The 26,143-nt window shown below is 42.0% G+C and overlaps 1 protein-coding gene and 1 long non-coding RNA gene across 13 annotated transcripts in view; one reads left to right on the top strand and one right to left on the bottom strand.

Annotated features, from left to right (window-relative positions):
• Window positions 1-696: 696 nt before the first annotated feature.
• Window positions 697-25,742, top strand: LOC133489493 (uncharacterized). Its single transcript, XR_009791927.1, has 3 exons — window positions 697-850; window positions 23,377-23,493; window positions 24,490-25,742. It is a non-coding gene; the product is annotated as an uncharacterized LOC133489493 (long non-coding RNA).
• LOC133489491 (partitioning defective 3 homolog) overlaps window positions 17,758-26,143 on the bottom strand; it is a 268,623-nt gene continuing 260,237 nt past the window's right edge. For 5 of the 12 annotated variants that reach the window (XM_061798629.1, XM_061798633.1, XM_061798626.1 and 2 more), the window contains 2 exons: window positions 23,292-23,425; window positions 17,759-19,143 (listed from right to left, as the gene is read on the bottom strand). In XM_061798629.1, coding sequence (XP_061654613.1) covers window positions 18,777-19,143; window positions 23,292-23,425 — 501 coding nt within the window. In that variant the 3' untranslated portion in view covers window positions 17,759-18,776. Of the gene's footprint in view, window positions 19,144-23,291; window positions 23,426-26,143 lie in introns of all 12 variants that reach the window. The other 7 variants (XM_061798625.1, XM_061798630.1, XM_061798628.1 and 4 more) reach the window with 4 other exon arrangements.

Here is a 26,143-nt window from a genome sequence, read left to right as displayed (position 1 = left end):
AACATGCATGGTAGGTTAATTGACAACTCTAAATTGCCCGTGAATGCGAATGGTTGTTTGTTTTTGTATGTGCCCTGCGATTGGCTGGCAACCACTTCAGGGTGTACCCCGCCTCCTGCCCAATGATGGCTGGGATAGGCTCCAGCACGGCCGTGAGCCTAGTGAGGAGAAGCGGCTCAGAAAATGGATGGATGGATGGATGGATGGATGGATATATATATATATATATATATATATATATATATATATATATATATATATGTGTGTGTGTGTGTGTGTGTGTATGTGTACGTGCGTGTGTGTGTGTGTGTGTGTGTGTGTGTGTGTGTGTGTGTGCGTGTGTGAGAGAGAGACCCTACGTCCCTACCCTCACCTATGGTCACAAGCTGTGGGTCGTGACCGAAAGAACAAGATTGCGGACACAAGCTGCCAAAATGAGTTTCCTCTGCAAGGTGTCCGTGGTCTCCCTTTGAGATAGGGTGAGAAGCTCGGTTATGCCGGGATCAGACTACAAGACAAATTTGGTCTTTCCCAATTCCACTATGTCAGACTACTGTCATAAAATCTTGCCATATCTCGGGCAGACAGTGGCAACATTACACGACATGTATTCCAATGCCACCGTATCCCGTCTTTTACGATCACTGGGCTTTATCTCGTCAAATCAAACACTGTCGGAGAGGCGGAACCAGAAAACGCGTCACCGCTCAACACGAACGGATACACTCGTTACCATGACGACGACAACAACGCACCCCACCAATGTCTTGTGTGTGTCTGTGGGGTGGGAGGACAAAATGAGGAAGAACGTGTTGCTCAGGAAAGGACTTTCATTCAAGGATTGCTTGAGGTATGTTCACATATTTTTAATTTTCATTTTGTATTTTTAATACTAGTGGTAGCACTAACGGTTGTATGTAAACATGCCGGCATTCGATTGAATCATGCTCTAAATCTTCAGTAAACATAGGTTTGTGCATGTGAATAAATGTTGACAACGGCAACCACGGGTAGCGAAGCGCCGGTCACAATACGCAATCCTTTTGGTTGACGTCAAGGTGTGCTGTCGGAGACTTGTCGTTGATATGTCACACTACACGGAAGATGTCCAAAAATCAAACATGCTAGACTTTTCATTTTGGCATTGTAGGGCTATCGTTGGTTGTGGATTATGTCACACTACAAGTTTTGTCGTTCCCGATCTAGGAAATCGGCTGTGATAGCTAACTGGGTCAGTATCGGGGCTAAAATCCTGTCGTCCGATCTAGGCATTATCCGGGAGTGGCTCAAAGTCGAGCCACTGCTCCTCCAGATCTAGAGGATCCAGATGAGCCACTATTTGTTGGAAAACTATTAGCTATTTTTGTGATCAGGCCAAAGCCATGTCTAATGTAAATATATTGCTTTGGCACCATCTGGTGGCATCTTGGTGTCAAGAAACTATGTTGAAGTGAGAGGTGGCGCTTCATTTAGTCAGGCCATAGCGTTGTCTAATAGATAAAAGTGCTTTGCCGCCATCTTGTGGCATCTATAGGCAATTACAAACCTTTTTTGGGTAGAAGTCAATCGCTAAATGAATAAATGTTGGAGGGCTCAACTCCTAACAGTCACTAAGTCACAAAAGTTATAAAATGGGTAATGGGAAAGTAGTAATTGGTATTTTTGGTTGTGTCCTTGCTCTTCTGATGCATTTTTTCCAAATCACATCCTCTGTAAGACATTTATTTTGAAAGGTAACGTTGTAAGATGAGTTTGATATTCAAGTGTGAGGTAACCTTGATCAATGCTAGTTAGAATGTTACGCAGCTAAATAATTGCTTTGGGTACAAGTTGAAAGGTCATCCAATAGCAACGGCTTTAATCTCATAAATTATGGGTTGTGACCCGGGGAGGCGGACATCAAAGTGGCGTGGGGGAGCGTGCTCTGTGCTGATAGGCGCCTCCCGTACGAAGGCGGCGTAATATCAGAGTGGCGCTGACCCCCTTTCACCCAGACGTCCCTGCGCGAGCGTCTTTCATTTGTCGGCCATCAAAGAGGACGCCGGTGATGGAGTGCCTCATAATTCACGTGGAGGCTTTTTCATGGAAAGAGCAGGCAGCTTTGGGGTGCTTCTACGGGAGGATAGGGCAGGGGCATCTGGAACATGCCGGAATCATACCCCGGTGATGTTTGGAAATATCAATTGGCGAAATGTACGAGACGAAAAAGTCATAAACGCATCAGATGATGATATCCAACCATCCTTTTTCTGTAGATCTTGTCGTGAGCTGGAGCCTACCCAGGTACACCCTGGACTGGTCACCAGCCAAGCACAGGAAACGTATGGACAAACAATAGACAGAGCACATACTGTATACAAGTAGCTCAGTGGTCAGCAAATTTAAATACTCAAAGAAGAGGCATCCCACGGGGGGGGCGTAAACACTAGGAGCCACAAAACCCTTTTAACATCTAAAGTGAGGAAAACACTGCATATATTGTTTTTCTTTTAACTATATGTGTACAAGAACTATAGTATTTTGCAGTTATTAAATCAATGAACGGCGGCACGGTGGACGACTGGTTAGAGCGTCAGCCTCACAGTTCTGAGGACCCGGGTTCAATCCCCGGCCCCGCCTGTGTGGAGTTTGCATGTTCTCCCCGTGCCTGCGTGGGTTTTCTACGGGCACTCCGGTTTCCTCCCACATCCCAAAAACATGCACGAATTGGAGACTCTAAATTGCCCGTAGGCATGACTGTGAGTGTGAATGGTTGTTTGTTCCTATGTCCCCTGCGATTGGCTGGCAACCAGTTCAGGGTGTACCCCGCCTCCTGCCCAATGACAGCTGGGATAGGCTCCAGCACGCCCGTGACCCTAGTGAGGAGAAGCGGCTCAGAAAATGGATGGATGGATAAATCAATGAACACAAAGTTTGATTTCTGCATGCAACAAAAACATTTTGAACTCTGATGCTTAAGTTGAAGCTTACTTTCAAATACAATGGTCAATGTCTATTTGAGTATTCATGAAATTAAAGCTAAACTTAATTATCCACCTGCAAAAACTAAAAATGCAACACAAAAAGTGTGATCTGTCATAATTTTATCACATGTGGAGCACGGAGTCAGCTCTCAACTTAAATTAAAAAAGGACTATTTCACTTAATGTTAAATATATATTTGAAAAATAATAGGCAATAAAAATATTTATTTCACCCCATTAATGTGATTTTTCCCCCCTCCTGAACCTCAGCGTACATTGTCGGTCGGCACATTAGGTCTGTCACGTCACCTTCATCTTCAACGTGATTGTAAATTTTCATCAGTGAGGCATGAGCGATTTTAATACAGTTCATGTAGCACATAGCATTAAGCGTTCAGAATCTTCTTGGATTTATCCAAGGTTTTACCTACCAAGGGTTGAATAAATCTTGGCGCCAGGTGTCGCACATCAGATGTTGTGACACATATTTTGAGTGACAAAAAAACACAACAAATGTTTAATGTTAAAAGAGCACCATCATCTTGAAAAGTAGATGAACAAACTAAAATAATAACAAATTGAAATTAATACTCATTATTTATTTTCCAAAGTCACAGAGAGCCACAGCAGAAGGATGAACGAGCTCTGGGGCCGCAGGTTGCAGAACCCTAATATAGACAAACAAGTATTCACACTCACATTAGGCTAGTTAAGACAGCTTTATTTATATAGCGCATTTTATACACAAGGTAACTCAAAGTGCTTTACAAGCTTAAAAGCATTTAAAAACAAAGAGCAAACAAGATTTAAAAACAAAGTACAGAAACAAAAGACAGTCTACTAAAATTACTAAAATGTACAGTGCATTTTTTTTTTAGATGGTTGACACTCAGGGCTTATTTCACTTCTTTCGTCAATTTATTCCATTTGTGTGCAGCATAAAAGCTAAATGCTGCGTCACCATATTTGCTTTGGACTTTGTGCTCCACTATTTGACCTGAGTCTGTAGATCTCAGAGCCCTACTGGGTTTATATTCTACTATAATTTCTTTAATGTATTCAAACCTAAGCCATTCAGTGATTTATAGACCAGTAGTAGAACTTTTAAGTCTATTCTGTAGTTGACTGGGAGCCAGTGTAAAGACTTTAGAATTGGAGTAATATGTTCTGACCTCTTTGTTCTGGTCAGAACCTGGCTGCAGCATTCTGAATGAGCTGCAGCCGTTTAATGCTCTTTTAGGGGAGTCCAGTCAGAAGACCATTACAATAGTCAAGTCTACTTGAGATAAAGCATGAATTATCTTCTCCTAGTCTGCTTGGCCCATGCAAGGCTTCACTCTGGATACATTGTTCAGATGGTTGAAGGCTGTTTTAATGATTGATTTGATATGACTGCTGAAAGACTGATCGGAATCTATCAGCACACAAAGTTTTCAGACATGGTCTTTGGTTTTTAAAGAGTGTCTCCAGGTATTTACAAACAGCAATCCTGTTTTCTTTATTGCCAAAAACAATTAACTTGTTTTTGTTGTAGTTTAATTGAACGAAATTTTGGTTCATCCAGTTATTTATTTGTTTTAGACAGTGGCACAACTCCTCGATATACTGTAGTAATCTGGAGACACTGCTAGATATAACTGTGTCATCTGCACAGCTTTTATTAACACCTGTGGACAATTTAGAGTTTTCAATAAAGCTAACATCCTAACAGGCTTTTGGTACAGTATATTGGAGGACAAATCCACCAAACAATCATCCTTCCAGTTATTGAATCTGTCAAAACTCAAAAGGCCCACCTTTGTCTGCACATGAACTTCCAGTATTTATGTACTTCTAATGTAGTTACCTGTAAACTAATGCTACGCCGTTGTTAGTTTATGATCCAAAATGCTAACATTATGCTACCACCGTGATGAGCCATGGTTAAAATTTGTCAGGCATTCACTATGACCACAAGAGAAAATTCCTCCCGCTTGTGGAGACCGAGACGGACAGATGTATGAAAATTAACATGCATCACCTCAACATGTGCACCTGCAGGTAGACAGTCTTATTTTTATATTTTATACATCACCACGGCGGCCGACTGGTTAGAGCGTCTGCCTCACAGTTCTGAGGACCGGGGTTCAATCCCCAGCCCCGCCTGTGTGGAGTTAGCATGTTTTCCCGGTGCCTGCGTGGGTTTTCTCCAGGCACTCCAGTTTCCTCTCACATCCCCAAAACATGCGTAGTAGGTTAATTGACAACTCTAAATTGCCCGTAGGTGTGGATGTAAGTGCAAATGGTTGTTTGTTGTATGTGCCCTGCAATTGGCTGGCAACCAGTTCAGGGTGTACCCCGCCTCCTGCCCGATGATAGCTGGGATAGGCTCCAGCACGCCCGCGACCCAAGTGAGGAGAAGCGGCTCAGAAAATGGATGGATGGATACATCACCAACGCATGTGTTGCTGTAGATGGACGTTCTTATTTTGATGGGATGCAGCTGTAGGCTGCATGTCAAACAGCAGTGGCTGATAAGAGAAAAACGGAAGGTGCTGTGAGCTTTCATGGGCACATTTTAATTCACGTTTTCCATTGGAGACCACCACGATGTACTTTACTACATATATGTTCAATAATTGTAAAAAGACTTTCCCTAAGTACGCGTGCATTAGTAGAATGTTAGTAAGTACCCAAGGAAGTACACTAGCAGAATGTAAGAACATTAGCATGTACAGTAAGTAATCAAATATGCTAATGGTATGTTAATAGGAAAATATGTTGTTGCAAAATAAGTTTGTTTGTACTTTATGTCAGTAGCAGCCAGCGTGCAGGCGTGGGCGGGACTTCATTAAACGTACTGCCATGTGTTTTGCGATTCGCCAGCGATGTCACTCACTTTGGCGAATGACCAATCAGCAGCCAGCGTCAGGCAGCGGCGTGCAGGCGGGGGAGGGACTTAAACGAACTGAATGATTCATTCGGTGAACTGGTGTGCTGAGGAACTGAAGAGTGATTCGTTCGTTGAACTTATCGTTTGTAATTCTCTAAGGAGCGATGTGCTAGTACGATGAGTGATTCGTTTGCGCAAGGAACGACGTCCTCGCGCGGATAGCTTTCATTAGCAGCTTCAAGCTAACAGCAAATTTTTGAGTCAGTCACGCACATGAAAATAAACACACATTTAAAATAAATGTAAATTAATGATAAATGTATATACATACACATATTCCCTCTGTGTCTCTAATGCGATTATTAAAGCTTTTTATTTCATAATAATAATAATACATTAAACTTATATAGCACTTCTCAAGACACTCAAAGATGCTTTCCCCTAATCAGATGACAATAACAGTAAGGTGAGTGAGCAGAAAGCCCGGCTGGCGAGGGCTGGTGTCAGCGATGCGGTGGAATGCAGAAAAGTCACGCCGGCCGGCGAGAACCTAGCTGGACGTCAGGGGACGCGGAAGGATGTTCGGTAGCTGAGCTTGCTGCACGCATGTTCACGAGTCACAACCGAAGCTGGGTGTTTGAGAGCTTGCTGAGAAAGAGATGGGTCGGTGATAATTTAACCCAAGTTTTTTTTTTTTTTTTTTATAAATCTCCCTGCCTTTCCTAGTTTACAATACATGACAACAACAACACATAGTCCTTCAGTGAACGTGTTGAGTGAATGTGAACCTCAAGGATGGATCATTAACTGAATGAGGAAGCACTTATCTTGTGAAAAAGAACGGAACGATTCAGTAAATGAATCTTTTGATCAAATCTTTTTAATAAACTGATTCGAATGGTTCAGTACACTCAAAAAAAGTACCATGTCCATCACTAACAAATTGAAGAAAGCGATTGAGAAGTGATTGTTGATTCTACAATGCACCGTAACGGTGCAGTACCATAAAAGTGCAAAGAAATGCACAACTTCACTGTCGCCACACTATTTTTGTTATTTTCCTTAGTAAAAAGTGCACATGATTGTTGTTACTTTTTTATTTACACATTAAGAATAGTTTTACTTACGTGTTAAACGTGCAATGCATTGTGGGTTTAAAGTATTCATACCGAGTACCCGATCATCAATCGGTCATGGAGGGTAAGGACTGACTCACTGAAGGACTTACAATACTTAGCTTAAATAAAATTTACAAGATAAAGTGAGAACTCTCAACTTCGTCTGTGAGCTGGTTGAACGCGCTGCACGGCTGATGTCACGTAGTAAGAAAAAAAGTTTTCTCGCTCTTCGCATCAAAATTTCTGTGGTGGCAGCAATGGTGTATGTGTGATTCACTTTCATGTTTACGTACACGCACGTACACACACACACAGTTGCTTTCATGGACCACAATCGGCAGTGTACTGAGAATGGTGTGCTTTTTTTACGTTTAGAAACTTACTGTATTGTGTAGGCATGTCAAGACTGCACAGTTGCTGATTTAGTGTGGCATCAACTACACTAATATTTAAGCTATTGCTTCATGTTGATGACATCATTCTGTATCTTGTGTGGCGTACATTACCAAGTAGTGGGTACGGTTAAGCTAATGCTTTTTTTGTACTGTGGATAAGTGATATTACTGCCACTTGGCAGCTGCTGAAAGTAACAAAAAAGTAGACTTTACACCGATTTTATCGGCCTGATCGATATCGACCGATAATTAACATTTTATGCTGATTTAAAGTCATAATTTGCCGATCCGCTCCGCAAAATACATTTACTCCGCGTCGCTGTCGTGTACAGTATATTTGAACCCAAAAGCTAGTTTATTTTTTAGCCTTGTCGCGTGTCTTTTGACGTCGTATTGGAAATATCTGACGGCCAATAAAGTCATTTAAAAAAACAAAACAAAAAAAACATGTTGGCGCTGTGGGACAGACAACACGCAATGCCCAGATCAGACTACAAGACATTTGCTCTTTCACGATTGCACTATGTCAGACTACTGCAATAAAATCTTGTATTCCGATTACCACCGCATCCTGTTTTTTACGATCATTGTGCTTTATCTTGTCAAATGCGACCGGATACACTCGTTACCGTGGCGACGACGACAACGAGAGTGGATCGCGCCGACAGTGTTATAAGGACAAAATGGGGAAAAACGTGTGTTGGTGGTCACCGGTGCTCAGGACAGGAGAAGACGTTTAAGGCTTGCTTGAGGTATGTTCACATACTTTTAATAGGATACGGCTCGCAAGCAGGCAACAAAACGTTATGTAGCCTATCAAGCTAGTGCCAGCACGAACGGTTGTACGTAAACATGCTGTCGTTCTGTCGAATCATGCTCTTAAAGTTTCGGTGTGGGTGAAGTAATTTAATTACAGTAAGTTCGCACCCATTATTTCTTTCATGTAATGTTGGTTTGACCTGACTGATTAGAATACACGATCTGACTAGAGCAGTGATTTCCAACCTTTATGGAGCCAAGGAACATATTTTATAATTGAAAAATCTCACGGCACACCAACAAACAAAAATGTCCCAAAAAGTGGATACATTAATTACTGTATTTACTTCCTGCCCTCTAATAGAAGACCATTCATTTGTTCTGTCTGTCACTATGCCTCACTGCCATAAATAGATGAACAAAGATACATTTGTTGTAAATATATTTTTTTGAGCAATTAAGTCCACAAATATATACAGTAAATGAACAGGTCATATAAATAGACACATTGCTCCATCTTGTGATCGGATCAGCGATCGGTTATCGTTTTTTTAAACTCGCTGATTGGCCCCAAAAATCCTGATCGTGTCAAGCCTACTAAAAAGTTACTTTTTTCTAACTTAGTTACTTTTGAAATCAAGTAATTAGCAAATAAAGTTACTTTTAAGCTCAAGTAATCAGTAAAGTAACTAAGTTACTTTTTCAAAGTAACTGTGGTAACACTCGTTAAGACACTTTTGTTCGCTGCCACCGTTAGGCACAAGCATGTCTTTGTGCGCGTTCTTCTTCGTTGGTTTTCGCCACTTTCTTCTACGGGGTCGGCATTGAAAACTGGGAACCGAAATTTTTAAATTTGAACAATTCCGGGAAAACTGGAACGTTAGTCCCGGTTCCAATCAGTTCTCGATTCTCTATGCCCAACCCTAGTAGTAAGTCAAGCGCCCCGGTAAGTACGTTGGCAAGTACATACATTAGCAGGAAGTAAGAATTGAATAATTTATTGATTACTTGATAAGCACATAAGACATTAAGTAAATGCAGTGGGAAGAAAGAATTTATGTTGGTAAGGGATGTATGCTGGTCAGTCAGTCAAGTTTTTATGTCCAGGTGGCGGGTACTAAAGTGCTGTGAAAAGGTAAAATTTGAAAGGTATCAGAACATGTGGCAAAGCGCAGCAGACGCAAGCAAAATTGAAAGGTCAAACCAGTGCACGAGATGTCATTGGAGGAAGACGAGTCCTGCTCAGCAGGTGGTGAGCTCTCCATCAATCATCACTCAACTTCCTGAGAGGTCAGAGGAAACACACGTGAACATCTTCTGACCTCACACACATCTTTCACTCTTGACTAAGTAAACTTCCTGCACAGATGAACAACAAATAAACTTGTTCTGAGGATGAAGTAGTGGAACCTCCATCCATCCTCTATCCTGTCCATCAAAAGTGAATGTGTACGTTTACATTGAATGTACATTCACAATACAACAAAAGAGAACATTTAAGGTGTTATTACAAAAATAAACCTTCAGATTCCACTTTAAATGACTAATAAAAATCATGTGAGAAAATTGCTTCTGAATGACTGCACGCTAATGATAATTGTAATGAATCATCACGTGATGATCTTTACAGAAAGTTGATGAGGCAGATGGCGGCGTCGTCTTCCCAGGTGACATGTCCTCCTCACATCTGCTTCCAAGCTGTTGACACATGACCTTCACCCGGAGGTCGTCCATGGATATTCCTTCCTCATGTTGTGTACTTCTCCAGATGTAAACACTTTGAAAAAGGGACGGGGTCCTGGAAAGGTGCCTGTTGGCCCCACTCTGGAGGTCTCGTCCTGGTCTCCGGGTGGGGACTAGGGCCGTGCTGCCGTGCCCCGGGCCTGTGTCCTCCTCTTCCGTCTCCACAGGGTGCTCCGCCATGGTTGTCGCCCCTCTCTCCGCTGGGCTGTGTGCGGTCCCCGGCTGCCTTGGGGCTTATGGTAGGGTGTCAGCGCCTCCTGCCTTGGATGGGCCCACCTTCTGGGCCCTGTTCTGGTCACTGGGTGATGGTCAGTTTGGGGAGGGGGATTAGCTGTAGGGTGGGGAGGGGCTGCCCCTCTTTTCTCTCTGGTCTTCCAGCTGGTTGGGCTGGGCCAGACTCGCAGGAGTCTAGCCTTTTACTTCACACACTGCAGATTTTTATTACTCACACTGTACAAACTTCGCATATTGGGCACATTCACATCTCATTCAGGGTCCTCTGGGGGACTGGCACGAAGCATGGCGGGCCCCGGGGCGGGTACTGGCATATCTGTGCTGGTTTCCGGTCTGGTAAACCCCCCCCTTCTCTGGTCTCTGTGCCGGTCCTCCAGTTTTAAAACATCATAAACCCATCTGTGGGGAGAGGGCAGTGCTGGAGTGGGGAGGACACTCGGGCAGGTGTCCAGCACTCCGGCCTGCTCTCTGGCCCCCCATGCCTTTCCTCCTCCGGATTTTTAATGAGCCACATACATTCGTGCATCTTTTGGGGAGCTGGTTGGCCTGGGTGGGAGGGACAGTTACGGATTATTATTGCCCTGTAAACGTCTCACCTCACCCTCACAAGTCTCCCCAATTTTAATACACTACACCCCACCACACACGATCACGGTACAGGGATAATGGTTGCCTGTCAGGCACCTGATAACCATAGTAATAGGGTGGGTGGTGGGTATTCACATTTATCTCGCCCGCTTTGGTTGTCAGGCCACGAAGAGATGGGGGTCCGCCTTGGGCCCCCGCCTCCCTCTCCCCTCTCTTGGTGCCCTTGCCCGTCCTTACTCACGACGGGCACTTAACATTTAAAATAAGCCGAGGGAATATTTCAAACTCCCCTGTTGCACAGCAAAACTGTTCCAGCAGAAAAGGCATACAGATCCACCATTCTGCAAGAACATGCAGCTGAACAAGAAGGGTAATAAAAAAAAAGAAAAAAAAAAGGGGCGGTATCAGTACTCACCCATTGCTACATTGGTTTTTAGTTTTTTTTTTTACTAACGTCTGTTTCATGCTTTCATTAAAATACCCCAAGAATCAAGAACAATATACATATTTCTAGTCATACTGCTAACAAGGATGCTAACAGTGACGCTATGAATGATGTAAATTTTCTGACTCTGATAGAGGCAAAATGGCAGCATAGGACATTTTCTTATCTAGAAAAACATATGCTAACAAGGCGGTAGCAAAGTTGCGATACATGACACTAACAGAGCTTAGCAATGTTGCTAACAAGGTCCTAGCAATGTTGTTAACAAATATGCTAACAATGTCGCTAGCAAAGTTACTAACAAGAATCTTGCAATGTTGGTAAGAAGGAGCTAGCAAAGTTGGTAACAACATGCTAATGTTTGCAATCTTGGTAAGAAGGAGCTAGCAAAGTTGGTAACAACATGCTAATGTTGAAAACAAAAATGCTAATGGTGATGCTTGCCATGTTACTAATATCATGCTAATTTGGTGCTAGCTATATTGCCAACAAGGCACTCACAGTGTTGCTAACAAGGGTGCAAGCAATGTTGGTAACAAAGATGTAATGTTGAAAAAAAACTGCTAACAGTGGTGCTCCCCATGTTTCAAAAATTATGCTAATTGTGGTGCTAACAACAATGTTAAGAAACTATTTTTATTCTACATTTTTATATGTACACAACTAGTGTCTTATGATAACGTGACAAAGAAAAATAAACAATTGCACATCAGCGTCCACTTTTCATCCTACTTTTACAAAAAAAAAAAAAACAATGCAGCAGCGGCACCAATAGTCCAAAGAAAGTGGAGAAAGGAGTACCGGGACTTCATGAAATACTGTAGTTTTACAAAGACTGAGCAAAAGTCGTATCCTTCTTCGTGTAAAATATGACATCATCATCATCAGGCACTTAGTAACGTCGCGTCCTGTTACCGTGACAACCACAGAGAACTTCCGTCACATCTTGTTAATGAGGCAACCACAAACACAAACTTCAATTTTTTTTTCAACTCGTTACACACATAAAAAGGAAAAAAAATATATTTTAAAAAAGTTTCACGCAGTTAAAGAGGAACATGCAGATGCTAGCTAGCGACCTAGTTCATTAGCATCCAGTCTGGAACGCAAAGCATGATGGCAAAGTTTAATTTTAACAATTCTTATGGCTTCTTTGGAGTTAGAGAAATGAACATATTTGACTTAAACCAGCCTGTTGGCCATTCATTTTAGAAATGTAGCTTAGCTTGGCCTAGCTAAGCTTTTAGCAGCAGCGCAGGGAATCTTTTGTGAAAAACAACATGGAATGGAATTAACATGTATGCTAATAGAATCGTGTGCAACTGGCAACGTGGCCAAAAATTACGTTAACAAGGCTCTAGCAATATTGCTAACAAGGTGCTAACTGTGTTGTAACAGAGATGCTAACAGCAGTGCCTGCAATGTTGCCAACAGTAATGCTAACATGGCCCTGAAAATTTGAGAACGATGCTTTCAATTTTTCACTATGATGGTAACGTGACGCCAATAAGGTTGCTAACCAGGTGCTAGCCATGTTGGTAAAAAAGATACACCAGCATCATTGCTAACAATGTCCTACTAGAGTTGCTAACATTGATGGAACAAGGCGGGATCCAAGTTGCTATTCATGTGCTAGAAACACTCATTGACAATGTTAGCTGACACCACATGCAACAGCCAATGTTGCTAACAAACACTAGCAGTGTACTAAGAAGATGCTAACAAGCACGAACCATGTAACTGACAAAGTTGCTAAGATGCTGAGATGCTGATGTTGCTAAGATGCTAACACGGTGCTGTCAATGTTGCTGACAAAACACTACCGATGTTGCTAACAGAGATGCCAACAGCGGTGGGAGTGTTATTACTACCAATGATGCTAACAAGGCCCTGACAATAGCGATGTACAATACCACCTTTCAGTATTCACTCGAGTACTCACCAATACTGATACCATTAGTAATTTTGATATATAACATTTCAATTAACACAATAATAGATAATCTCTTTCTGACGCACATGATGATTACAGAGTGTAGCGTCAACTACTTGTGAGGAGGACTTACTCGATGTCATATCAGCTGGTATCGGCAGCCTTCATTAGTACCCAATATCTTGAAAAAGGGCTGGTATCAGGCCAATACCGATACCTGGTATCGGTACTTGCCTTGGATTTTGATGTGCCAACTAAGTTATGTGACTGGACTTCCATTCATCCATCCATTTTTTGTATCCCTTATCCTCACTGGGGTCGTGGGTGTGCTGGCGCCTATCTGAGCTAACTCTGGGCGAGAGGCGGGGTACACCCTGAACTGGTCGCCAGACAATTGCAGGTGACTGGACTGCCAAAAAGGAATTGATGAAATGGATGGGATGGTTATAATGGAACAAGCACTTTTTTTCTGACTGGACTTGTAAGGCAAAATTCCCCCCTGAAACGGAAAAAAACACTTGTCGTCTGGGAACCTCACTTCCATTGTTCTTCAACCGCCACTGCTACCTGACAAAAATGTGCTTGTGTCAAAATGAGCTGCTTCTCTTTCTTGTGGCGCAAGCAGGCAGCAGGTGGCTGGCGATGAAAAATTCAGTGTTAGAGAGCAGCGCGTGAGAGGAAGCAGAGGGGGTAACGGAGGAGGTGGGTGGGGTGACAATGAAGCGGGAGTAGAGGAAGGATGATGTAGGCTAATGAACAACGACGACGACAGCCCGGAGCGGCAGGCCAGGGAGTCGAGCCCAGAGTGGTGGAGGGGGATTCGATGATGGGGGGTCGGGGGGGGGGGATTCGGCAGCAGATCAGAGCTGTCAACACTTCCTGGCTGATTCTCCTCCACAGAGACAGCACCTCATTAATCATTCATGAAGGGGGAGGGGCTTTGCATTTTAATGAGAAACACACTGTCCCCTTTTTTTATTCTCTTTGGGGAGATAAGTCTTATTTTGGGAGGAATAGGAAGTTGACCAAATGAGGACATCCAGGCTATGGCTATCATCAGAGGTGGGTAGTAACGCACTACATTTACTCAAGTAACATTTTGGATAAATTGTACTTGTGAGAGTAGTTTGAATTCACAATACGCTTTACTTTTACTTGAGTATTTATGTGAAAAATCTAGACTTTTACTCCATTACAATGATCAACATGCCGCTCGCTACTTTTATTTATCCATTATTGCATGTGCGATCGATTGTTAGACTTCATCGACTTCCGCATAGAATGCCGTTGTGCCAATCCAACGTGATGATTAGTGTCATTTGACTTCAACTCACCAATTAGATAGCACAACCAAGTCACATGAGCGCACACAAACCCTTCGTGGGCCAATCAAAGTGAATCACTTTGGGACAAAAAAAAAAGCCGCGCGAGTGTTTACATAAAAACAACAACTTTGTCACGCAGCTCTTACATTGTGACTGCCTCAACTTCGACATTTCAGCCTACTTCTAACTTGAGAAAACACTGCGGTAAATTGCAGATGTCTCTCACTCTCACGCTCAAAAGGGGTGTAGTATCTCCCTTTTCATAACTATGGTGGCTATTAACACGTTAGCAAAGCATTGAGGTGCTAATTTGAATGAAAACAGACATCAACACAAACATTTAGGGTTGTCCTGATCCGATCACGTGATTGGAAATCAGGGTAGCTCATGTGATTTTCAGTGGCTCTGTATCGGCTTGAAAAAGATAAATTTCTAATGTATATATACAGTGGGGCAACAAAGTATTTAGTCAGCCAGCAATTGTGCAAGTTCTCCCACTAAAAAGATGATATATATCTATCTATATATATATCTATATCTATATCTATATCTATATATCTATATATATATATATATATATCCACACACACACACACACACAGAGACACAGACACACTGAACAAAAATATGATCGCAACACTTGTTTTGTGCTCCCATTTTTCGTGAGCTGGACTCAAAGATATAAAACTTTTTCTACATACACAAAAGGCCATTTCCCTCAAAATGAGAAAAAAAAATCCAGAAAATCACGTCTGATTTTTAAATATTTTATGAACAAATTATGGTGGAAAATAAGTATTTGATTTTTGAAATCCCAGAACCACACAGGGGGACCTAGTGAATGACCTGCAGAGAGCTGGGGCCAAAGTAACAAAGGCTACCATCAGTAACACACTACGCCGCCAGGGACTCAAATCCTTCAGTGCCAGACGTATCCCCCTGCTTAAGCCAGTACATGTCCAGGCCCGTCTAAAGTTTGCTAGAGAGCAATCCAGAAGAGGATTGGGAGAATGTCATATGGTCAGATGAAACCAAAATACAACTTTTTGGTAAAAATTCAACTTGTGTTTGGAGGAGAAAGAATGCAGAGTTGCATCCAAATGAGACCATATCTACTGTGAAGCATGGGGGTGGAAACATCATGCTTTGGGGCTGTTTTTCTGCAAAGGGACCAGGACGACTGATCCGTGTAAAGAAAAGAATGAATGGGGCCATGTATCGTGAGATTTTGAGTGAAAATGTCCTTCCATCACAAGGTCTTTGAAGATGAAACGTGGCTGGGTCTTTCAAACACCAAACACGCCGCCCGGGCAACGAAGGAGTGGCTTCGTAAGAAGCATTTCTAGGGGCTGGAGTGGCCCAGGCGGTCTCCAAATCTCAGGGAGTTGAAAATCTGTGTTGCCCAGCGACAGCCCCAAAACATCACTGCTCTAGAGGAGATCTGCATGGAGGAATGGGCCAAAATACCAACAACAGTGTGAAAACCTTGTGAAGAGAGCAATGTTTCTAGCACATGAAAACGTTTGACCTTGGTCATTGCCAACAAAGGGTATATAACAAAGTATTGGGATGAACTAGTTATTGACCAAATACTTATTTCCCACCATAATTTGCAAATAAATTCTTTAAAAATCAGACAATGGGATTTTCTGGATTACCCCCCCCCCCTTTTTTTAATTCTCTCATAGGTGAGGTATACCTATGATGAAAATTACAGGCCTCTCTCATCTTTTTAACTGATGAGTTTTAACCTTGCACAATTGGTGGCTAACTTTTTTGCCCCACTGTGTGTGTGTATTTATGTTATATATATATATTATATATTATATATTATATATATATATTATATATATAATATATATATATATATATATATATATATATATATATATATATATACACACACACACACAGAGAAAAAATATGATCGCAACACTTGTTTTTGCTTCCATTTTTCGTGAGCTGGACTCAAAGATCTAAAACTTTTTCTACATACACAGAAGGCCATTCCCCTCAAATATTGTTCACAAATAAGTCTAAATCTGTGTTAGTGAGCATTTCTCCTTTGTTGAGATAATCCATCCCACCTCACAGGTGTGGCATATCAAGATGCTGTTTCGGCAGCATGATTATTGCACAGGTGTGCCATAGGCTGGCCACAATAAAAGGCCACTCTGAAATGTGCAGTTTTGCTGTATTGTGGGAACTGGGGTGGGGGGGTCAGAAAACCCGTCAGTGTCTGGTGTGACCACCATGTGCCTCACGCAGTGCAACACATATCCTTCGCATACAGTTGATCAGGTTGTTGATTGTGGCCTGTGGAATGTTGGTCCACTCCTCTTCAATGACCGCGCGAAGTTGCTGGATATTGGCAGGAACCGGAACTCGCTGTCGTATACGCCGATCCAGAGCATCCCAAACATGCTCAATGGGTGACATTTCCGGGGAGTATGTTGGCCATGCAAGAACTAGGATGTTTTCAGCTTCCAGGAATTGTGTACAGATCCTTGCAACATGGGGCTGTGCATTATCATGCTGCAACATGAGGTGATGGTCGTGGATGAATGGCACAACAATGGACCTCAGGATCTCGTCACGGTATCTCTGTGCATTCAAAATGCCATCAATAAAATACACCTGTGTTCGTTGCCCATACCATAAACCCGCCGCCACCACGGGCCACTCGATCCACAACATTGACATCAGCAAACCGCTCACCCACACGACGCCAAACACGCTGTCTGCCATCTGCCCTGAACAGTGAAAACCGGGATTCATTTGAGAACACCTCTCCAACGTGCCAGACGCCATCGAATGTGAGCATTCGCCCACTCAAGTCGGTTACGACGACAAACTACAGTCAAGTTGAGACCCCGATGAGGACGACGAGCATGCAGATGAGCTTGCCTGAGACGGTTTCTGACAGTTTGTGCAGAGATTCTTTGGTTATGCAAACCGATTGTTGCAGCGGGTGGCTGGTCTCAGACAATCTTGGAGGTGAACATGCTGGATGTGGAGGTCCTGGGCTGGTGTGGTTACACATTGTCTGCGGTTGTGAGGCCGGTTTGATGTACTGCCAAATTGTCTGAAATGCCTTTGGAGACGGCTCATGGTAGCGAAATGAACATTACATTTACGGGCAACAGCTCTGGTGAACAGTCCTGCAGTCAGCATGCCAATTGCACGCTCCCTCAGAACTTCCGACATCTGTGGCATTGTGCTTTTTGATAAAAGTGGACATTTCAGAGTGGCCTTTTATTGAGGCCAGCCTATGGCACACCTGTGCAATAATCACGCTGTCTAATCAGCATCTTGATATGCCACACCTGTGAGGTGGGATGGATTATCTCAGACAAAGGAGAAATGCACACTAACACAGATTTAGAGAGATTTGTGAACAATATTTACGGGAAATGGCCTGTGTATGTAGAAAAAGTTTCAGATCTTGCAGTCCAGCTCACAAAAAATGGGAGCAAAAACAAGTGTTTATATTTTTGTTCAGTGTATATATATATATTTTTTTACTTCATTTTAACCACTGCTGAATTATAGCCATAAAAAAAGTTATGTTGGGATAGCTTTCCTCAAATACATTAATTAAAAAATGATAGACAACTTGGATTTGCTTTGCCGAGGGATTGGATTGGGACTCGGGGTTGTCGTTGTCAGTCCAAGTGATTTAAGACTAGTACAAAAAAGTTTGATTGGGACATCCCTACAAACACTTCTATTTTTTCCCCCACCTCTCCGGGGGAGTATCCTTATTTCAGGAGGAGGAACAGGAAGTATATTGAATGTAGATATTTTGTTTTTGTTTTTTGGTTTTCTGTTTTGTTTGCATGTTAGCATATCACTGAAGAGAAAATAATTTTTAAAAAAACTTGACAAAAGCGCCACTGTACACTTTTCTCTATGGAGTAGTCTTTTGATAAAACAGGAATGATATGCAGGCTGTGTTGGTTAGCATGTTAGCATAGCACAGAGGCAGAAAACAAAACTAAACACTGTGAAACAGGAAGTTGACTGAATGGAGAAATGCAGGCTGTGTTGGTTAGTGTGGTAGCTTACCAATGAGGCGCGAAATTAAAAAAATTCCACTTTGCGTGTTTTTTTCTCTCTTGGGAGAACTCTTATTTTGGTAGGATGAACTGGAAGAAGATTGAACGTGATTATCTCAGATGGTGAGCATGTTAGCCTTGCATTGAGGTGTAAAAACAACAAATCCGACAATTGTCGCCAGGAACAAAGATGAAGTCAAGGCACGGGGTGTGCATGTCGAACCACCCCTGGAGGGATGTTTCAAACAATGGGCCGCACAGTTCAGTTCACAAAATAGATGCCATCAACATGCGTGTCAGAAAATGGAGGTCTCAGCCGCTGGGCTAACATGGGTGCTACCCCTCAGGAATAAAAGAGCCGTCCTTTCTCCGAGCCAATGCGGTTGAGTCTGGCGAGCTGAGAGGGCGAAGGTGGCACGTCGTGGCGGTACGGGCCCTTGGGGGACGCCATCGGGGAGGCCACAGCGTCCCTGGGGGAGGCCCGGCCCTTGGCTTCCAGCTCTTGCCGCCTCTGCTCCTGCCTGAGAAGCTCCTGGGCCTCCAGAAGGACCCTGGCGTTGACGTTGGCCACGCTGGGAAAGCCGTTGCGGGAACCCTGGTGGTAGCTGGAATAACGAGGATTGTCTTTGGCTGTCTGGAAGACCTGGCCGGCCGGGTACGACTTTTCCCAAGAGTCCGGAGAGATGGAGCTGGGATTCTTCCGGGGTTGGCTGAAGAACAAAATAAACCCAAAATCATATCATTAACCCAAATATAATAAAATTAAAACAACAACTCACAAAAATACTCATGCCATTCGTCCATACATCCATTTCCCACACCGCTTACCCTCACTAGGGTCGCGGGCAAGCTGTAGCCTATCCCAGCTGACTCTGGGCAAGAAGTAGGGTACACCCTGAACTGGTTGGCAGCCAATCCCAGGGCACATAAAAAAACAACCATTCACACTCAGATTTACACCTACTGACAATTTAGAGTCTTCAGTTAACCTACCTTGCATGTTTTTGGGATTTGGGAAGAAACTGGGGTATCCGGAGAAAACCCACGCAGGTACGGGGAGAACATGCAAACTTGACACATGCGAGGCCGGAGTTAAACTCTCAGAACTGTGAGGCAGATGTGCTAACCAGTCAGCCATCCTGCCGCCAATACTAATCAAAATCACATACAGTGGTGCCTTGAGATACGCATGACCCGACCAGATACAAGGCAAGGAACGGATTAATGGCATTTTACATTCATTTTAATGGGGAACAATGATTTGAGATTCCAGTATTTTGAGTTACGAGTATCGTCATGGAACGATTTCAACTTGTATCCCAAGGCACCACTGTGTTTGGATACAGCTCAACTTCAGTCAACTGTCTTGTACAATTTCATGTTCTCGATCAGCCTTTCCAAAACCTTTCAATCCTTTAAGGTCACATCATCCTCCTCCTCCTGTACCCCCAAAAATGATTAAAATGAAATGTGTATAGCTAATAAAGAAATTAAAGTCATTTTATAAAGGAAATGTTCATGATTAACACTTAACTGTTGTGTGTACGCCCGTTTGGGTAATCCATGCACAGCTTTAAAAAAAAAAAAAGGAAAATACATCTCATTGAATGCAAGTGAGGCTTAGTTGGAGTAAAAATATCAAATCTCAAGCCACTAGTAGCTGAGCTGACGCAAATGGTGAGGAAAAAAAAAAGAGTCGACGGTTGTCATGGCAGTTCCGTCTCGACCCGATGTACGAGCGTCCAAATGCAGACAGCGCCACCTGTTTCATCTCCCGACGCCACAGATTCTATGAATAATGAGCATGTTTATCAGCCAGCGGGAAGAAAAAACACAATCGCCCTCCTTCTCATACTCGTTTCAATGTGAGCATCAAGCGCAGACCTTCTTTATTTACTTTTTTTCAAGGAACGGGGAACGCCGCTATCTATCGCTGCTCACTGAGTCGAGTCGTGCATGAGCATGAAGGCGGTGAGCGTGCTCGTGATGAACACACATGACCATACACTGATATACACCAATAACTATACATAATAAACACAGATATGCACAAACATACAGTCCCCTCCAAAAGTATTGGAACAGCAAGGTCAATTCATTTGTTTTTGTTCTATCCCCAAGACATTTGGGTTTCAGATCAAAAGATGACAAAAGTTCAGAATTCTAGCTTTTATTTCACTCTTTGTTATATTGCACTTATATTACCCACTGTATATGCAGAAATATATTAACACACAAATACAAGGCTTGAAATATTTCTTTTCTTTGAGGAGCAGTTTTGCTAATCATTTCTTCATTTGAGGAGCAACTTTATAATTTTGAGGAGCAATTTCTTTTGCAGGTTAATTGCACAGGGACCTGAAGCAAGGGTTTTATTAAACAATAAAAATACAACACTATAACAGGGGAATTGAAACCAGGGCTGCAGCTAATGAATATTTTAGTATTCGAGTACTCTACTGAAAATTATCCAAGTATTTGAACAAACGATATTTCTGGTTGGTTCAAGAGCAATTATGAACACAAAAGAGAAATAAGACCTTTCACTTAATAACATTATTGCTATTATAACTATTTGTTTATGTTTTTTGAACAGCAAAGTTTTTAAATTCACACTGTGCATAAAAGGCATTAATTAAAAAAAAAAAAAGCATTAGCAGCCTTTGTACATCTTCATTTAAGCAGCTAGCATTTTAGCATTTTGTGACATATTACACATTAGCTTCATGACTGTGCATTCATGAGCTTAGACCAGCTGACTAGTAGTAGTACGAAGAATGTTGGTCTTATTCCAAGTTTTGGAAGTGTTCCATTTGTTCAAACTATAATGAAGAAACCTTGAGAGAAAACAAATATTTCTTTCATTTGACTTTACCAAAACCCTCCTCTGTTTGGGTACATGACCCATTTGACTCTTATTCCTCTTTGGCCACATCTGCCACGTTTTTCACCGACTTGACTCAAAGTTTGGCCCCTTACAGATCATCAGATGGTAGTAAACTGGCCACATGTGACACAGTGACTACACTGAGCAAAAGTACCCCGGAAGTAATGTTTTGGTTGCGTACTGTTACTTGTCACCTTTGTAATAAACAAAGCCATTGCTCTATGTTGCTGACGGGCCATTCCCCTCAAAATGCTGGCCTTAAATTTCCCCATTGTTTGAGTATATTTTATGAATGGATTTGAGGATGGTATGTGAATAGATTTGACGCTTATGAGAGCTTATTTGACCTGTATGTGTGCAGACGTTTGATGTGTTTATGTGAGCTTGTATTTATATGAGTTGAAAAGGAAGTGGTTTCAAAATAAAATATGGCATTGACCAAAAGCCATAAAGTACAATAGTAAGCCTAACTTAAGCAGTAGTGTTACATAGCATTATACTGTATAGTACATAAATATATATTTATAATGTATATATGTTGTATACTTGTTGATTATTGTGTTACAATAACGCGTTTCCTCATTGATTTAAAATGGCTGCTTTTAATGTGTAAGTGCTGTAGGGTATGACGTAATGATCGGCCAATCAGAAGCCGTGTCGTGTATGACGTAGGGCTAGGCTGGCTTGTCTATCAAGAGCGAGACGCCATTAACCGGATGCGGATGCTGCCCAATAAATGTGCCTTTCGGGCTAAAGCGCAAGTGGACTTGTGTTTACTCCTGGACTCAAGACAGAGTTTCAACACCGCTGCGTTACAATCTGAAATGTATACGGTTCTTTGCAGGCAGGATGGCCGTATAGTCGCATTTAAGCTCCCTTGCGCCGGTGTACCTAATGAGGTGGGCAAAGGGAATGAAGGAATTTAATTGCCGTAGTGGAACTCGTGTCATATAGATATGCACTACAGACTACACACACTCAGAGTCAAATATTTCATGACTTTTCTTTAATATAGGTAAATCTCAATAAATTAGAATATAGTTGAAAAGTTTCTCTTCCGTACTCAGTGATTAAACACTGAAGTGCTTTTCAGAGGGCAAATTCCAGCCTAATTTCTACATTAAAAATCACTAGCTCTTGAATTAATTCATTATTTCGTTTGACGTTATATTTTAGTTTCTCAATATGGGGAATTTTTTTTATTTGCTATGTGCTGTAATCATGAAAATAATACAAATTTTAAATATGAAATACTTCAATCTGTGTGTGCAGTGCATCTCTATAATTTCACTTTTTGAATTGAACTACCTAATAAAATATTTACACTATTCACGTGAGCATGATTGACATAAACCCGTGAATGCCAGTGACGTGCGAGAATGTGATTGACGTTCTCACATGAACGCATTTGATGAGTCTTTATGAGTGTTTGAGTAGTCTTTATGTGAGCAAGACTCATGCATATGAGAGTATTTGAGTAGTCTTTATGAGAGGAAGACTCATGTATGAGTGTTTGAGTAGTCTTTATGAGAGTGTTTGACTAGTCTTTATGAAAGTGTTTGAGTAGTATTTATGAGAGCAAGACTCGTGTGTATGAGTGTTTAGAGTAGTTTTTTATGAGCGCCTTTGCGTAGTCTTGCTGAGAGCAAGACTCGTGCGTATGAGTGTTTGAGTAGTCTATGAGAGCAAGACTCGTGCGTATAAGTGTTTGAGTAGTCTTTATGAGAGCAAGACTCATGCGTTTGAGTAGTCTTCATGAGTGTTTGAGTTGTGTTTATGAGAACTTTTCAATAGTTTGATTGTGTGTGAAAGCATTTGAATAGTTAAGTGTGAGAGCTAATCCTGAATAATGTCCCTCACACGAACATACGTAGACATACGCCAATAAACACAAAAATAAAACATTCTTCCTGTTTCAAGACCAAAGACACAAAGAAACAATCATGTGTTAAAAATAATTGGTATTGCTACCGTGGCAACGAGCTGTACTGCCGCTGAGCTTGAGTGAAGGCATCTTCCTGCCTCTGACGCTGCATCTGAACCTCCACTGACACAGAGTGACGACCCAGCTGCTGCCCCACTGCCGCCACGCTGGGACCGTTGGACTGGAAACGACATCGTCATATGACATCATCAAGCGACATGGGAAATAATGAGCTACTATTAGGGCTGGGTGAGTAATCCATTTGTTCACTATCATGGAGTCAGTATGCGCAGAACATGGCCAAAGACATGACTCCCACTTATGCAATGCAAAAGCAGTCATTTATCCACATTGGAAATTTTTGACCAGAGATATTTACGGCCAAGCATTTGAAATCGATTAAAATGGGAAATCTTATGTAAAATAAATAAATAAAACTAACTAAATTAATAATATTAAGGCCATATTGCTGAGCGGTGCCAACAGCTAAGAATATGACTTAAAACATTGCCTCTCCAGTTACGGGTTTTGCTTTGTTTTTATTTTATTTTTTTCGCCGAAGAGGAAGCGCTTCATAATGTGTATAATAAATATTTTTCTATTATTTCTGTGGAAGTAGATGGTTGATCGAAAGGTAATGCTTGAAAAAAACGTTTCAGAGCATGTTTGCTATCAGGAGAAATAAAGCTAATCCAAGAAGGGGGGGAAAAAAAACTAACTGGTTTTGAATAATGGCATTATCATTTGCTCTTTCTATGAGGAAAATAAAAAATAAAATAATAAGTTGGATTTTTGTTTCATTTTAAGAGTTTTAACAGTTCAGAATGTGAGTTAAAAACATGGCCTGTAAAGCTTTTTCAATTTTTTTTTACATTTTCTTTCCCACGAGGAAGCGCTTAGAATCTGTATAGAAAAGATTATGTATTCCTACTATTTCTGTACAAGTTAATTGCTGATTTAAAGTTAATAAACGTTAAAAAAAGTTTAAAAACTTGTTTGGTGTCAGGATAAATGAAGCAAATCCCAGAAGGGCAAAACAAAACGTTTTTGCTTTTTCTATAAGCAAAGATGAAGGGGTAGTGGTTGGGGGAAGCTATTAAAAGCAGATTTTTTTTGAAAAAAAAAATTAAATTAAAAAAGGTGCTTTTATTTTTTTAATGCCATATCATCCTAACAATGTTGCAGACTGTGACAAAAATGGCTTGTACAGTTACAGGTTTTACAAGTTCTTTTTTTTTTTTTTAGATTTTCCAACCATATCACCAAGCCCTACAAGTGCCGATCACAATAAGCCACTCGATTAGGTACACAGGCAGTCACTTACCTGACCAAGATTGTGTCATGATGATGTCAAAATGGTGGTCCGGTGACAAAAAAACAAGACAGGAGGGGGCGGAGTGAAGGGAGAAGAAGCATGCTGGACACAAGTTACTGGATGACGATGATGGATGTTAGTCAAGGTTAAATCAAGGAATATGAACACAACATGCCGGCACGGTGAAAGACTGGTTAGCACATCTGCCTCACAGTTCTGGGACCGGGGTTCAAATCCCGGCCCCACCTGAGTGAAGTTTGCATGTTCTCCCCCGTGCCTGGGTGGGTTTTTTCCGGGCACTTCAGTTTCCTCCCACATCCCAAAAACATGCGTGGTAGGTTGGTTGAAGACTCTGAATTGCCCGCAGGTGTGAATGTGAGTGCGAATGGTTGTTTGTTTCTATGTGCCCTGCAATTGGCTGGTGACCGGTTCAGGGTGTACCCCGCCTCGCGCCCGAAGATAGCTGGGATAGGCTGCAGCAGCCCGCGACCCTAGTGAGGATAAGCGGTAAAGAAAATGGATGGATGAACACAACATCACGTCCATTTAAGGATTGGTACAGTTGTATCAAGTAAAAAGGCTTGAAGGCAAAGTGTCACACATTTTTGGCACGTGGACTTGAATGCTCACGATTGACCATTCCGAAGCGTTCTGTATTGTTACTTGGTGTATACTAGACTTTACGTTGATCTGATCGGTGTGATAGGTATCGGCCAATAATTACTATTTTATGCTGATCGGCTTTCATGTCATAATTCGCCAATCCGATCAATGACGTCACAAGACATTGAACTCCGCGTCGCCGTTGCGTATGAATCCAAAAGCTAGTTTATTTTTAGTCTTGTCACGTGTCTTGTGGCGCAGTACTGTAAATGACGGCCAATAAAGTTTTTTTCTATCTTGTCGGTTACAAAATACATCATCAGTGTGGGACTATTTTGCGGTGTCTCAGACAAACGGCACGTATTTGCACTCTGTGCACAACTGAAGTATGTTGTGGGGAACGTCATTTAAATGCTTCAACACAAATTTCATCGGGCACCTGAAGAATGTACACAAGGAGGAGCATGCCGCGTTCAAGCAACGCAGCGTGAGGATAAGCGGTACAGAAAATGGATGGATGGATGAATGGATACAGTACTCAGTATACAGTACACAAGTGAACAAGTCATAAAGTACACAAGTATATGCAATAAATAAACAAGTCATGGAAATGGACACATTGCTCCATCTTGTGATCGGATCGGTGATCGGTTATCATTTTTTTTTAAACTTGCTGATTGGCCCCAAAAATCCTGATCGTGTCAAGCCTAGTGTATACGTGATGACACGGGACTGCGAAAAGCGACATGGCCCTCTTTGTTGCTTTTACGAGACAAGGTACGAGCTGTTTTTTGTGTAAAACGGGTTAGACCCAGGACTGGTCGCCAGTCAATCGCAGGCACAGTCGGAACATGTTTTACATAAATAAAAATGCGGTAGAGTGATCCTTCGTTTATTGTGTGGATTAGGTTCCGGACCACCCCTGCAATAGGTGAAATTCGGCAAGTGGCAGCCATGTGATATTAAAGCTGTATGAATTTC

This window comes from Phyllopteryx taeniolatus, chromosome 14 (assembly GCF_024500385.1).
Source record: "Phyllopteryx taeniolatus isolate TA_2022b chromosome 14, UOR_Ptae_1.2, whole genome shotgun sequence".
In the NCBI taxonomy this organism is placed as follows: Eukaryota; Metazoa; Chordata; class Actinopteri; order Syngnathiformes; family Syngnathidae; genus Phyllopteryx; species Phyllopteryx taeniolatus.
Note: the sequence above shows the minus strand (reverse complement) of the source record. Positions and strands in the feature narration are given on the sequence as shown.